This window comes from Protopterus annectens, chromosome 3.part1 (genome assembly GCF_019279795.1).
Source record: "Protopterus annectens isolate FY-2018-M chromosome 3.part1, PAN1.0, whole genome shotgun sequence".
Lineage (NCBI taxonomy): Eukaryota > Metazoa > Chordata > Ceratodontiformes > Protopteridae > Protopterus > Protopterus annectens.
In genome coordinates, this window is record NC_056732.1 from 114,604,955 (window position 1) to 114,621,191 (window position 16,237).

Consider the following 16,237-nt stretch of genomic DNA (forward strand, 5'->3'; position numbering starts at 1 on the left):
GAACACTGGAAAATATGAAGGTCTCTCCAAACACCATTATATTGGGCGACTTCCACTACCCAAACATAGACTGGGAGCATTACTCTAGCTCCAACACCCTAGCCCAAAGGTTCCTAGAATTTATAAACTCAAATGCTATGGAACAACTTGTTACCACTCCCACAAGAGGGGAAAACATACTGGACCTGATCATCACCAACATGGGGACTCTATGCTCCAGACCAGAAGTGTATCCCTCACTGGTAAGATCAGACCATAAACTAATCTCACTGGATATTCACATCCCGACCCCACCCCCTGCCCAGAAAACCACAGTGAAAAACTTCTCTAAAGCAAATTTCACACTCCTCAAAACTGAGGTGGAATCCTTCAAAGCCCCCGGGCCTGTGGAAAATACGGCCCAGACCGCAGAATCCTTTATAAACGCATTCTATGGACACCTTTAGGAATGCATGGATCATGCAATCCCAAATAAAACTAAGACCCAATCCTCCAAAGGCAGACGTCCTGTCTGGTGGACCCCAGCCATAAACAAACTATACAATAGAATGAGGAAGCTACTACATGATAGAGCAAAATCCCAAAAAGGGAAGGCATCTCTGATCAGTATTAGCAAAAATCTACGGGTACTCATAAAATCGTTTAAGGCCAGCTTCGAGAGAAAAATTGCACAGGACACCAAGGATAATCACAAGGCTTTCTTTAGTTATGTTAGGAACCTGGGTGGGAATTCCCAGATATGCTCAGAATTAGTCCAAAATGACAAAAAATACACCAAACCCACAGACATTGCCAACATCCTAGCTGACAGGTTCAGTGCAAACTCCCCCCCCCCCCCCACCAAAAGGGCAAATATCTTTCCCAGCAAAATGATGCCCCCCTGACATCTCAGATGCTCAGGTAAGAGCCGCCCTCTCCAAAGCAAAAAATACAGCATCAATGGGACCAGACGGTGTCCCGGGCTGTGTCCTACATGAACTCCAAGAAGAGCTAAACCCAAACCTAAAACTACTGTTCAATCTCAGCCTTACTACAGGATATGTACCCAAAGAGTGGCGTACAGCAACAGTGGTCCCTCTCCACAATGGTGGTGCCTCAGCGGATCCTGGAAACTATTGCCCCATAAGCCTGACTAGCTTGTTCTGCAAAGCTATGGAAAGGATCATCATGGACCTCATAAATAAAGATATTGGGGACCTACAGACACTGGATCCTACCCAGTTCGGCTTTGTTAAGGGCAGATCCTGCCTCTTAAACCTGGTCGATTTCTTTGAAACAGTCACTAAGGCCATTGACGAGGGGAAGGTGGTCCACACAGCCAACCTGGACCTCGTAAAAGCCTTCGATACAATACCCCACTCAGGCATTATAGATAAGCTCACCAGCTTAAATATAAACCCCTATGTCACTAGATGGGTTGCACATTGGCTCAAGGACAGAACCCACATGGTTAGAATTGCTGGAGCCATGTCAGACTCCAAACCAGTTACAAGTGGCGTCCCACAAGGCTCAGTTCTGGGACCTCTCTTGTTCGGTATATATTTCTCGGAGGTACAGGCCAACATGGAAGGACTGTGGCTGACCAAGTTCGCAGATGACTGCAAACTGGGCGCCATAATAGACTCTCCAGCCGACACAAGCATCCTTCAAAAGGGACTCATAGAAACGGACAACTGGTGCCAGAGCCATGGCCTCAAGCTAAATGCCAAAAAGTGTATAGTCATCCCCTTTGGCAAAAACAAAGTGCCCACAAATTACCACATAGGTGGTAATCCATTAAGTACAGAAGAAGTAATTAGGGACCTGGGGACCCAAGTTGATAGCAATCTCTCATTTGACAACCACGTGGCCAAAGTGGTTAGAAAACCATTTTATATAGCCCACCTAATCATGAAGGGATTCACATCTAGATCAGGGGAGGTCATTGTGCCTCTTTACTCATCCCTCATCAGGCCCATAATTGAGTAGAATGCCCCTTTTGGGATGTACCTTACCAGACACCTGCAGCAACTGGAAAGACCCCAAAAGTACCTCACCAAGAGGATCAAAGGGCTCAAACAGATGCCATATGCTGCCCGGTTAAAGAAACTCCAGCTCTACTCAGTGGCATACTGCCTGCTCAGAGGCGATTTGTGCCTGATGTATAAAGCCATGTCCAACCCGGAATTAATGGACATGCTGCACCTCAGAAAATCCAAATCCCATCGAGCTACATGCTCGAGAGACTTGAACCTCAGCATTGAAATAAATAGGACATGCTGGAGGGACAGATTCATAACCCAGAGGCTCCGTTCACTCTAGAATAAAATCCCAGTCCAGGTTAGGCAGAGTCCCTCATTGACTCTCTTCAAGAGGAATCTTGATGAGTGGATGGGAGATCGTGGGTTTACCCCGGGTATCACTTCTGTGTCACTGTTAGACAGAGGCACAGTATACTAACCTCGAAAAAGGGCATAGCAAAATTTATTTAAAATGGGTGGCGAAAGCCAAACACACTCTGGCTACGCTTATAAATGCCCTAGGGCATATAGCCTAGTATGAACCTCTGAACCTTTGAGAAGGTTTACATAGTTACATAACCAGAATGTTTCAGAGGATTTAACAAAATAATACTTTGAATTTTCCTTTAAGTTCTGAATTTATGTTTGGTCCTGCTGCTACCAGATTCTTGAACACTGGTATGATACTGGTAAATTGATGCATGGAGTATCTAGAATGTTTCATATTCCCAGGTTATCTTCTAACAAGGCATCCATTTCAAGGGGCAGAAAAAAAAAATCCCAGCCTAACAAGAGTCAGGGTACCAAGAGGAAATAGCAAGAAGGTAATGCTTCTAACCCAACCAAAGGGGGGGGGTTTCCTAAAAAAGATCTTTCTCCTACTAAAGAATGACTATGCCAAGACTCATGAGATCCCATCCCTCCTCCCCTTTCACCTTTCTCCAGGCTTTACCTCACCCCAACAGACTGGACACAAATAGTCTCAGGCAAGTGGGTGCTAAGGATAATTCAGTGAGGATACTGTCGACAGTGGACTGAAAATTCTTCTCCCTTCAAGGAAATCCCCCACACCCTCCAAACCAGACATGACTCTTCTCACCCTGGTACTCCTTCAAAAGTTACTAGCAGGGGTTATAGAACCCTTTCCTACATTACAAAAAGGAAAAGGATTTTACACCAGCCTCTTTTTGGTATCAGAAAAAGTGCTATTGTAGAGACTACTGTTAGATTTGGCATACCTATATACCTTTCTGAAAGTACCCATATTCAAAATACCCACTCTGCAGATTGTCTTACCCTTTATTGTGGACCGCTGTTTTATGGTGACTTTACATCTGAAGGATGTTTATCATCACATGCCAGTTGGTCCCATCTTCAAGCTGAACCTACAGATGTTTTGTCTCACACCGTCACAAAGAACTGTCTTCCTGGGATGTATAATGGACAGAGAAAAAATGTATGGCCTTTTTACTAGAAGACATAGTCCTGACTGTTAAGAACATTTTTGGGGATTTATCTCTTCGGGAAACTGCAATCACAACAGAGTTTCTCAAAATTGTAGGCCTCATGGCATCAGTGATCCTCATGACACCATGGGCCAGACTCCACATGAGAAAGATTCAGTAGCACTTAAAAATTGCTGGACCCAGCACCTGCTTCCCCTTGGAATAGCAGGTACCATTGTTTCATTTTGCAAAACGAGATATGTAGTGGTGGAGGGATCAAATGTCTCTCAATCCAGACCTACTCTTCTCTCTCCAGACCCCAGTTAAGTCATTCCAGATGGACTTGTCAGGTTTTGCATGGGGAAACAATGTACAGGGGAGTTCTACTGCAAGTCAGATGGGATCATCTCGATGCTACAAAGTACATAGACACCAAAGAAATGTTAACAGGAATTTGGGCCTTAAAACTTATTCACCAATTAGGGTCTCCAGGTCCCCTATTATTGGTCAAAGATGACACCACAGTCATGTGGTACCCGAACAAACAAGGGGTACAAGGCCATACCTTCTTTACTGTTTGGTAGTGATGGCCTTTGTGTTAGACTTACAGCATTCTCTGATACTTCAGGACTCGTACATCTTGTCACAGCAAAACCTAGTGGCAGACATTAAGGATATTTTGGTTGGATATGTATGCACCAACATATAAACGAAGTCTGCCATGAGCCGTCATCTCAGGTTTATTAACATACAAATACCAACTGACTTGAGTGCTTTCATTCCTGTTATTACTGGAATTCTAATGAAGACATGAAGATCACCCTCATGATTGGAAACCCAGGACAGAGGTCTGCCTGGATTTGGTCAAGATGTGGGGAATACTTCAAATAGCTCTGTTTGCCTCTTGTCTAAACAGACAGTTGGAAAAATATTGTTCAAGACGTCCATGCAGCTACGCTTGGAGGACAGAAGCATTCTTGTTCCCTTTGATGGGAATGTTTCTTTATGCATTTCCACCCTTTCTACCGATACCCAAGGTACTGCTGAAAATTCAGAAAGAATTACCAGAGATCATTGTGGTGACCCCCTTCTGGCCCAGGCAAAGTTGGTTCTCTGTTTTAGTGGAATTGGCCTAGGGCAGTTACCACAATCTTCTTCATACTCTGGATCTGCTCACATAGTGTCAGGGGTGACTGGTATAACTCAGCCTAGAGCAATTACTACTGACACCCTGGATGATACTATCTTGATACCTCTTAGGCACTTGCTCCATGTGGATGTAAAACAGGTATTGAAGGAGACAAGAAAACCTACAACTAAAAAAAAATTCTGTTTACAACTGGAAGAGGTTTTCTAGGTAATACCTCACCAATTTCAGAGGGCATGGTATGATGTCTTCCCCCCGGTATTCAACTATTTGTGTGAGCTACTCAGTGATGGCTTACCTCTGCATCTATCAAGGTTCATCTTGCAGTCAGCTTAGCTTGGCTGCCCATGGATCCTCCTCTTTTGTTTCTTTTTGTGGTCATTTTATGAAAAGAGTGTGGCATTTGAGACTTGCTCAGAAGTAGATTCCTCCTCCTTGAAATCTTATCTTCATTCTTGAAAAACTGACCTTATCTCCTTTTGAACCTGCCTTTCAGGATGATTTGAGGTTTATCAGTGGGAAACTGTTTTGCTTATTGCTCTGATGTCTACAAGGCAAGTCTCTGAGCTACAAGCTCTCATTGTGGGCCAACATTATTTGATTTTTCACAAGGACAAGTTTGTTTTAATCTTTCTTTCATGTCAAAAGTAGTTTCTGAAGTTACCCTGAATCAAGCAATCAAGCCATCAGTCTCTCAGTTTTCTTTCTGGAACCTATAAACAATAGAGAAAAGATTCTGTGTACCTTCGATGCACACAGGCAGCTTAGGAACTACCTTGACAGAACGTAGGCCTTCAGGAAAGCTGAACAGCTGTTTACTTCCTATTTTGTAGCTAAGAAGGGTCAACCTGTGCCTAGGCAAATGATTGCAAATTGGTTGTCGTCTGCTATTGTTCTTACTCCCACCATGGAAAATCTATTGCAGGCAAGGGTAAGGCACATTCCACTAGAGCCTTATCCTCTTTGGTGGAATATTAGAAAGAAGTGGAGCATTCTAGAGGCATCAGTTTGATCCTGTGTTCATGCCTCTACAAAGCACTGCACAACAGATTCTTTCTCAAGGTGAAGAGCAGGCTTTGAGAGGACCTTTCTCCAGAGGTTCCTGGATCTTTATCCTTCCTCCTCCCCGGTAGAGTAAGCCTTGAGAATCTACCCATGTGCTCCCTGTGGCAGTGTGAATGATGAACATAGTACAGTCATGTAAGCTCTACTTACCCATAATAGGAAATGCTTAAATTTCACATTGTGTCAGTGGCAGCACCCGCCCCCCTTATTTTATGTATAGTTCGAAGGTGTTCAACCTTGTTGCATTGTTGGTTGGCTTTGGTTATTTGAATTGGTGTTTTGTTATTTCTGTTGGTATTTTATGGCTGCAAATTGGTTAGTTTCAGACAATTGTTCCTTCTGGTCCTTCTTGGTTCACCCTTCTTAGCACTAAAAGCCTAAATAACTGACTTTCTGTGACAGGTGTTAGACTTTCTGTGATAAGAGGAGCTTAGACAATCTCCTATCACAGAGAGTCAGTGGTGGGGATTCTGAGCTCTGGAATGCTGCTAATGTGGGTTTGTGCAGATACAGAACCCATATGCCACAGAGGCAGTGGAAATTCAAACATCTGCTCTTACAGGTAGGTAGGACTTACACAATTGCACTTTCTTCAGTAAACTCTCAAAGTATAATAAATTCAGCTTTCAGACCTCCATGAAAAGCAAGGATTGTCGTCTTTGGTGGATTCTCAACCCCAACATATCTCTAGGTAAACTATTTCGGATCTCAACCCCAAGGTGACAGTGGCCACAGTTGCTTATGCTCTGGGGTGAGTGTGGCACTATTCGGTGCCAGAAGTCCTAGGCACCTGATCAGACCAAGAGAACAGTACACATGTCAACATTCAACATGAAGTCCATTCTTCTTCACTTGCAGGTGTTTCAGGACTCCCTTCTTACTGGTGCTTTTACTATGCACTCCAGCAGCATGGGAGTAGTTTGGTATATTAAAAAAGTGAAAGGGCCAATCCTATCCCCTTTGTAGGGAACAAATGAAAGTTTGAGAGTGGTCTCTTTCTTCCAACAGTCCTTTCACTACTACCCATATCCTGGATCCGACTAATTCTTTTCTGGACAGGCTCAGTGATTGTCTTCTGAACCCACACAAGTTTTCTCTAAATTTGTTGACAGTTCAGACTCTTTGCCATTGGTAGGAACACATTCTAGAACCTCTTTGAATCCCCATCCAAATATAGATTGCAGCAATTGCTTTTCCATTACTCCTCTTTTGGGAGATTCCCCAGGGGATGCTGTTATCTAGAGGTGCCTCCCAGGTGTTCTGTGCATTTTCCCATTTTCTCTTATCCTGAAATTCTTCAAGAAGTCCAAAATCAAATTCATTCTTTTAGCCCCCTTCTGACCCTGACATGTATGGTTCCCTCTGATGTGGCCTCATCTCTTGGGCAGGCTTCTCGTTTTGAGACTCTGCATGAGCGTCTTGCTCACTTATCCAGCCAGCCATACCTGGACTTTTACTGTATTAAGTTAATTGCATGGTTCCTTCAGTTCCAGAGATGCCATGAACCCTACTTACCCATCCATAGTTGTCTAGATCCTGACTTTTGCCTATTAACCTGCTATGTAGAAAACTTGTCATAGCAAATGAGCTGATCTTTCAGTTTTCTTCCCAAAATATTCTAAGCAGGGTTAATATTTGTTGAATTGTATGGATGTCCTTAGGCAAATCAGAGATTATCTGTACAGAAGCAAGATTATAGGAAAGAATTATCAACTTTTTTCTTCTTTTCTGCGAAATTGTGCCAAAAAGTATCCAAGATTACCATTTGTTGTTGTCTTTCTCAATGCATTAAGTTTATATATCAAAATATGGCATGTCCATACCTCAGATTTCCAGCACTCATACTACCAGTATTGTGGCCACTTCTCAATATTTATTGAGAAATACTTCAGTGGATAACATTTATCTGGCTGTTATGTGAGCATCACTAAATATCTTTGCAAGGCATTATAAGATGGATATCACCTGTAGGTCAAGGTCTGCTTTGGAGATGCTATAGGGTGATAAGCTTGGGACTCTGTCCTATAGATGATAAAGGTGAAAATTTCAGTGTCAGATATAAAATGTATGCAGTTGCTATAATGTTAGATGTGTGCTGGCAGTTATGAAACTGGCACCTTTCCTGCTATCTTGTCTCTAGCTTAGTGACCTACTGTGCACTGTCCTTTTTTGAGGCATACTTTTATGCCTTTCTTGTTTTTTTCTTCTGTAAGAGCTAACTTTCAGATTTCTGAGATCTTGATAGTGGCCCTTTGTCACCAAGGATTGAGGGTAAAGGGGAGTAATTTTTAAACCTAGCTAAGTACATGTTGGCATTAGTCCTGTATTTATGAAATGGTTATTGCAGAAATATAATGTTGGTAAGTACACAACCTTTGTATCTTTTGACTCTTGGTTTGTTTGACTTCAACTTTTTAGCCTTCAAACCTTTATTTCCTTCTGTTTGCTCCATAAGGAACATATGCTGGAAAGGCCTACATCAAGCAATATTAAACACTAAAAAAAAGGGTTATGCACCTGTTGGTCAGATGATCATCAAATTCCATTAACCATGTAACATTGATATTGTTGTTTTCAGGCAATAGATTCTCAGTAAGCATTAAAAGAACAGTATATTACATTTTATATGTGGTATTAGCATTATATTTGTTTTGGTTTATTTATTTATTTTTTGTTATAGGCATTAACAGTCCTGGTTAAGGCTAATGAAGAACTGAAGGAAGCACAGTTGCTGTCTGATGACGCCAGTAATAAGGCAGCAACAGAAAGGAGAGTTATGCGTGCAGAACTGGATGATGCCGAAAATAACCTAAAGCAGCTTCAGTAGGTTATTTATTATAATGTTCTTTATGCCATTGAGATGAAGATCTTACATTTAGTTATTGCATTTAAGACATTGCACACATTTATTGTACTGTATTAGCTACTTAACTTGCCATGCCATGTAATGCTAAATGTCAACTTCACATTTGTTTTCTGGTATTCTTCCATCTTATCTTACAGCATGTGTTCAATCTTCGGGCAAGATTTGTGAGTCTCAGCATCTTATGAAAAGTGTAAACATTCATGAAAGCTGTTCATTTTACCTTTTGATAAACATTCCAGAATTCAGGATGGACTGGATGAAGACTTTGTGGAGTCTTAGCAACATCCCCCTTTTTTGGCCTCTTACTTTCAACTTGTTAATCCTTCCACTCTCCATGGACCTTCTACCCTCTAGCTGCTGCATAGATAAAGAAATTTACTTCACATTAGTCAGCTCCTTTTCTCTTACAAGAGGAATTAATCTCCTGCTTAACCAGTCAGTCTACGTAGTTGAGGAGAGTAATTCCCACAGTAGTAGCCAGCAGTTAGTACTACTGCAAAATTACAGGAGATGTACTCCAAAAATCCTTCTTCAGTATGTACACAAAATGGGCATACTGACAATGTGTATATCTACATTTCTCACCCTGTACCACCTCTATAATTGCTTGACCAGCTGCCACTGCTGTACTTTACAGAAGAGTCAGGCACTCACCAGAAACCCACCCCAACCACTGTCTGCAGAGCCGTCTTCTTGGCACTTAATTCATATTCATATCAGTCCTGCTAGCTCCCTCTGAGTCCATTTCTGAACCTGGATTTCCATTATTAATGGTGTTGAAGCAGTTATACTGGTACTTACATATTTGCATTTGTACTTGTCTTCCCAAAGAATGGACCATGACTTCAGTTGTACTACCTGTTTAAAAATGAGCAAACAACTAAATAAATAAATAAAGGCTGTTCTCATGAATACAGCTCAGTGCCACATTCAGTAATATTTGTAGCACCTGTTACGTTATCAAACACTCATTTTGAGCTGATAATAACTGAACCAGTTCATTGCTCATGCAGAAGGTGATTTCATTTTTGTGGATTACCTGTCAGATATAGTGTCCAATATCTGTTTTAAGTTATTTATTGTACTTATGATACCGCTGATATAATAATTCTCGCTGCTGACACCAGAAATCTTTGTTAGCGCATATGCTTGCACCTCAGCTTATTGGATAAGTTATATAAGTTATACATTATGGAAAGCAGTATGGAAAATGTTATATTCATTTCACCATTTCTAGAAGTATAAAGTGCTTTAGTTCAGCACATAATGCCTGGTATTCATAGTCATCTTGCATAGCATATAACACAGTGTTGCTCTGGAAGTGGCCACATGTAGGCACTTTGCAATTCATAGTACCTGGTAGTACTACTGAGCAGCAAAGAAATTAATGTGGTAATATGTGTATGCAAATGAAGCTATGATGACATGTAAATTAAGGTACACAATATAAGTTCGTAATAATGCAGAGTGTTTCTGAAAGCAGGTCAGGATTCATAGATGTAGGGAGCACTATGGGCACAGCAAATTGCAAGTCACTATATGAACAAAACATATGCTGGAATTTGTAGTGTTGAAATAAGAAAAGATGTTAGGAACAGCAGAATTCATGCAGCAGCACTTATTTTCTGTAAGTGGTGCTACATCCCATCCAGTAATTTGATATAGCAACAGGTATTGTGAATGAAAATTAAACTGGCAGCATATTGTCTACCATTAGTTAACTGACCAGCAGCTGACAGTCCAGTTTTTAAAAGGCAGTAATATTATAAAGGTGTCAGCAAACTGCATTGTCCACAAATAGTATTGGGAAGAATTAATGTGTTTCCTATGTAAGTAGATACTAAGATATGTGTAGCACTTACTATACTAGCTACTAGGACCTTACAGAGACAAATAAGGAACATATCTGGAGCCTTTACAAGCCTAGCCCATAGAAGTATCCTGGCATTGTGCCGCCTGACATTAGTTTCCAGTGCCTCTATCAAGTAGAGCCACTGGAGTGATCCCTGGGGTGAACTTTCTATTTCCCATCCACTCATCAAGATTTCTCTTGAAGAGGGCCAGTGAGGTGCTCTGCTTGACATGTATGGGATGTCTATTCCAGAGCATGGGCAGTCTCTGGGTTATGAACCTGTCCCTCCAGCATGTTCTGTTGGTTGTGGTAATGAGGTTGAGGTCTCTGGAGTGTGTGATGTGGAGGGATTCGGATTTCTTTAGATGTAGCATTTCTAACAGAGCTGGGTCAGACATGGCTTTGTAAGTCAAGCAGAGATTGTCTCTTAGTAGACAATATGAGACAGAGAATAGCTAGAGTTTTTTGAGTCTGTCCATATAAGACATGTGTTTAAGGCCTAGGATCCTCTTTGTGAGGTACTTTTGTGGCCTTTCCAGCTGTTGCATGTGAGGTACATGCCAAATGGGACATTATATTCGATGACTGGCCTAATGAGGGAAGAGTATTTTTTTTAATTTTTTTTTTATTTCACATTTTTTAACCAGGTTAGTCTGGCTGAGCTTTTGGCACATTTTCAGCAGAGACCCGGGGAGAAAAGCTCCTCAAGACTAGAAAACAATTTATTACATTTTAGTAACACAGTAGTAATAATCAGCTATAGGATCTTACAAGCAGAGACCTGGAGAGAAAAAAAAGCTCCTCTGGCAATTCAATTATACAGAGTATTAACAATTGGCAGACAAGTATGTGAGTTGTTACAAACAAGGTTTTAAACAATTAGCAGAATGAAATGTGACTAGTTGCAATATTATTTAAGCTGCTTAGAGCAAAATGAGTTAATAGTTAGGCAGATGCTTATTTAAAATGGGTAGGATCTAGTTGTATAGGAGTTTGGAAAAAGAAAGGAAAGTAAGAATGGCTAGTAGGAGATGTAGGGGAGGTAGAGTATAGGAGAACAACTAGATAGGTAGGTTGTTTTGAGACGTAAGAATTAAGAGTGGTTGGAGATAGAGGAAGGGAAGAGGTAGAAGAGGCAGGGGAATAGTGTTAGAGATACATTAAGAGTGAGGTGGTGAAATAGGTGAAAGGATGGTGATTTCAGGGTGGTTAGCTACAGCAGCAAGACCACTTTGTTTTTAGATATTTCCTTGTGGCTAATTTGAAACTTTTGCTATGCTGGAGGGATTTTATTTCCAAGGGGAGTTGGTTCCAGGATGTAGCTGGGTTATAGTTATAGAGAAGGCAGCCTATTTTGATTTTGGGTTTGTAGATGTCTAATAATTCTTAATTTGAGCTGTGTAGCATCCTAGCAGGGGAATATTTGGATATGATAGTGGAGAGGCTGGGGCAGAAGGAGGGCAGATAGAGGATAGAGTGGATGATTTGTAGTTGGTATAGTTGGAGCAGTTGAGGGAATTCTAGCCAGTCTAGTTGCTGTAGTGCTAAGCAGTGGTGTGACTTGTAGGTTTGGTTAGCTGCATATCTGCCGATCTTATTATAGGTAGTTTCAAGCTTGGAAATACGTGTAGAATTCAGGTTTGTGAATATCTGGCAGCTGTAAAGGAGTGTTGGGAGTAATAAAGCCTGGGAGAGAGTTATTCGGGCAGTGTTAGTTAAGTATTTCTTGCTACGGAAAAGGTATTCAAGTTTCTGATGAGTTCTTTTTACTGAGTTAGTAATATGGAGATCAAACTTAAGCTGATCATTTATTGTAACACCTAGCAATTTAGTACTAGATTCAGCTGAGATGATAGTGTTGTTGCAGAATAAGATGGTAAATGTACTTTTGAGTGTGGTGATGTTTTTAGGGAGGAGCTTAGTTTTTTCTTGGATTAAGTATTAGTTTGTTATCACTAAGCCAAGTCTCAATGGTGTGGAAGGATGCCTGGGTAGTTGAGTGGAGGTCAGTTGGGTTGTCAGCAAAGGTTATAACAGTCATCAGCATATTGCTCAAGAGATGACTGGGGACAAGAAGAGTAGAGCAAGTTGGTGAAAATATTAAAGAGTAGTGGTCCAAATATGGACCCCTGGGGGACTCCCATTTGTACAGTGAGAGGGAAGAATAGTGCAGAGAGCCATTTAACTGATTGCTGGTGGGTAGATAAATATCTGGAGAACCAGGAGATAGTAGGAGGAGAGAAATGTAAGTTAGTGAGTTTATCTAGAAGAAGTGGGTGAAAGACAGTGTCGCAGGCTTTAGAAAGGTCAAGGAATAGGCATGAGACAAGTTTATTGTTATCACAAGCTAGGGAAACCATGCTGATGAATGATATGAGTGCAGTAGTTGTACTATGCTTGGGACGGAAACCATGCTGTGTGGGTGTGAGAAGGTTTTCCTGGTGAAAGTAATGCATTACCTGCTTGTGAATGCATTTCTCTAGGATTTTTGAGAGTGGAGAGAGTATGGCAATCAGTCTGACGTTGGATATGTCTGAGGAGTTGCCCCCTTTGTGAATGGGTAGAGTAAAGAAATTCTTCCATACAGTGGGGACATAGGATTCAGAAATGGATTGGTTTATTAAGATGGATACAGGCTAGGCAAGAGGTTCAGAATCAGTCTGCAGGAAGTAAGAGGGTAGCTTGTCAACAGATGGGAAGCAAGGTTTAAGTTTAGAGAGTAATGACTTTACATAGTTAGTTGATACTGCTTTTAGAGAGAAGGCGTTAGGAAGGTTTGGAAGAGGTATAGAGTTTGTGGGGATTCTAGTGTTGTTCCTGGGTGGGGGAGAGAATTTATTATGGAGGTTATTGAGTTTATAAAATGATTGTTAAATTTGTTGGCTATGTCTTCAGGTGTTGCTTTGGGACATGAGTTAGGAGAGGAAGGGTTTCCTGGATGAAGAGTCTGTTTAATAGAGTTCCAGAATTTCTTTGGGTCTGATTTAAGAGTAGAGGGAGGATTGGCATAGAAGTTTATTTTGTCATAATGGATGATTTTTTTTTTATTTTATTTCTGAGTTCTTTATATTTCTGAAGAAGAGAAGGGGTCCTAGTTTTAGTCCACATTGTCCAAATCCTATCCTGGTCTTTCATGAGGGTTATGGTAGATTTAGTGAGCCAGGAAGCAGTATTAGATTTGATTCTAATTGTGCGAAGAGGAGCAAGGGGGTTAAGAATGCTTAGGAATGTAGTGTTGAAGGAGTGGACAGCTTCATCTAAAGAAAGAGTGGTGAGGTAAAACCAGTTAATTTTGAAGAGTTGATGAATAAAGGAGTTAAGACAGAAATGAGAAAGTGAGCGGGTAGTAATAAACTTGTTAGGTATGGTAAGGTGGGGAGTATGTCTGGTAACTGTTATAGGGCAGTGGTCGCTGAGGGCATTTGGGAGGGTTTGGGAGTTATGATAGTTTTGAGGGTTGGAGACCAATATCCAGTCAAGAGGAGAGCTAGGTAGGTGAGATTTATTAATGTAGGTTGGGGTTGTGATTAGCTGCTCAAACCCATGTAGGTTTATACAGGAAGTAGTGTTTGGAGACCAATATCCAGTCAAGAAGAGAGCTAGATAGGTGAGATTTATTAATGTAGGTTGGGGTTGTGATTAGCTGCTCAAACCCATGTAGGTTTATACAGGAAGTAGTGTTTGGAGCTTATATTGTAAGCCAATCAATATTTACATCTCCCAGTATAGTTATTTCATTGTGGATGGTATGTGAGAGGTGAGATAGGATGTTCTCAAGTATGTTAATATTATCACCAGGGGAATATAGATTGCTGTGACAATTATGGTCTTGAAACTGTTAAGTTTGAAGTTGGTCAGTAGTTCAGCTGGTGAGAAGGAGGGTAAGTCTAGTGTGGGACTGATTTGGGAGAGACAATTGGAATAGAGTACAGAGACTTCTCCTCCTTTTCTTTTAGGTCGATCTAATCTAAGGATATTATAGCCAGGAAGAATTATTTCACTGTCCAGATGGTGTGGTTTTAACCATGTTTCAGTTAGGGTAGCTATGTCAGGAGTATAGTTAGCTATCCAAGCATGGAGCTCTTGAACTTTATTTACAAGGCTCTTGACGTTGATAGAGCAGAAGTGTACTTGTTTTTGTGGGTTGGAGGGGTTGGCAGGTTTAGATACAGGGGGGCAATTGTAGGGTAGTGTATGTAGGGCCTGGGTTAGGATGAATGTCACCAGATAGAAGTAGAGGTTTGTAATGGGATTTTAATTTGAGTAAGTAGACTTTGTTTTTTGTTTTAAAGGGGAGGCGTGAGATATTTCTATTTTAGGAATGGGAGTGGTGGGGGGGAGGATGGAGGGACAAATTAGTAGATAGGGTTGTGGTGTAGTACTTGAGTTAAGAGTGGTGTTGGAGGGATGGAAATAGGAAGTAGGTAATTGAAAGTGATAGGAGGTGAGGTGAAAGAATATAAGGAGTAGAGAAAGTAAGAGTATAGTTTGAGTTGTAAGAGACATGTCACTTTATGGGATGTAGAACAGAGGATGAGAGGAAGGGGTGGGAGTAAGGTATAGTAGTCTTTGGTAGTGGATAGTAGGTAATTGTGGGGAGGAGCAAAGACGGGAGGTAGTATGAGAACAGAAAGTAGAGGAGTGGGAGATTTGGGAGGAAGTGAGGGGGTGTGGTTGTATGGATAGGTATAAAGGTAATGATATGAGGGGTGGGAGGAGAGAGAAGTGAGCAAAGTGAACGGAGTGGGGCTACACCTTCCAGATAGAACATAGCTAAAAAAACTATCAGCTAGTCCAGGAACACTTACTACAGATGCTACACCTGGAAGGCTTTCAGCTGCAATTAGAGCAAATATGGCATCCAGGGTTTTTAAAACCTTTGGTGTGTTGTACCTGAGCAATCACTTGGGGGGTGGGGGAAAGGAGGGAAACCATCAGTTGGAATAGCAGGGCAGAATCCAAATCACTCTGCTAACCTAGCTAATTATCAAAGGACAGCCAAGGAAATAAGGTAAACATACAGGCACCCTTGTTCAAGGACTGGAAGGTTTCTCCAAGAAAAACTTTGTGTAGGAGTACACCACAGGTAGAAGTTGTATGCTCCTTACTAGTCTGCAATGGCAGATTTTATTCTGTTTTATATTTGTATTCCCCTTTGCTCATTGTTTGCTGCACACAATGTAGCTAATGATAAAAGCAGCTGGAGACTTTGCACCTCTGATTGGTGTTTAGTGAAGAACAAGTACTGAGGAGGAGGGACTGAAGGCTATGATTATTGAGAGGGGCTAAATACCTTAACATACAACAAATTATCAACAGTGAAACGGATGAAAGGGGTGGGGGTGGTCTAAGAAGAAGAAGGTTTGCAGCTGTTGCCCCTGGGGTATGCACTCTAGCTGACTGTAACAGACTTTAACAAGGCATAACAGTAGTGACAAAACCTGGCACCTACACTACACAAGTGGCAACAACAAGGTTCCTAGAGTTAAACCTGGGGCTGCAGTCTGTTTTTGGATGATAGCTGGTTAGAGTTTTCTTTGCTTTTAGCTGGAGTGAGAGGATTCCTTGCTCACACAAGTGGGGGGGGGGGGGCAAAGCGATCAGGTCCTCAGTGGCTCTAAATGTTGCAAGGAAGAGAAAAGGAAAGAATGTAAGACTAAAAGCAATAAGATAAGGACATCAAAATAAGCACTGCCATCATAAATATTGTACAGAAAGCAGAGCAAGTGAACATAGCCTATTAGAAGTCATCAAAAGAAATACATTTAGACTCTGCAACCAGTCTTATTCAGCAGCAGTTAGTATAACTAGTAAGAATATCCTATTACCAGACAATATTGCAACTATGTAGCAGTTTCAACA

General features: G+C 41.3%; 1 protein-coding gene across 1 annotated transcript in view; it reads left to right on the forward strand.

Annotated features, from left to right (window-relative positions):
• The window catches only part of LOC122797638 (coiled-coil domain-containing protein 178-like), a 1,250,322-nt gene that overhangs the window by 1,112,647 nt on the left and 121,438 nt on the right, over positions 1-16,237 (forward strand). Inside the window, exon 9 of the mRNA XM_044066183.1 lies at positions 8,338-8,480. Within this exon, the coding sequence (XP_043922118.1) occupies positions 8,338-8,480 (143 nt within the window). The remainder of the gene's footprint in view (positions 1-8,337; positions 8,481-16,237) is intronic.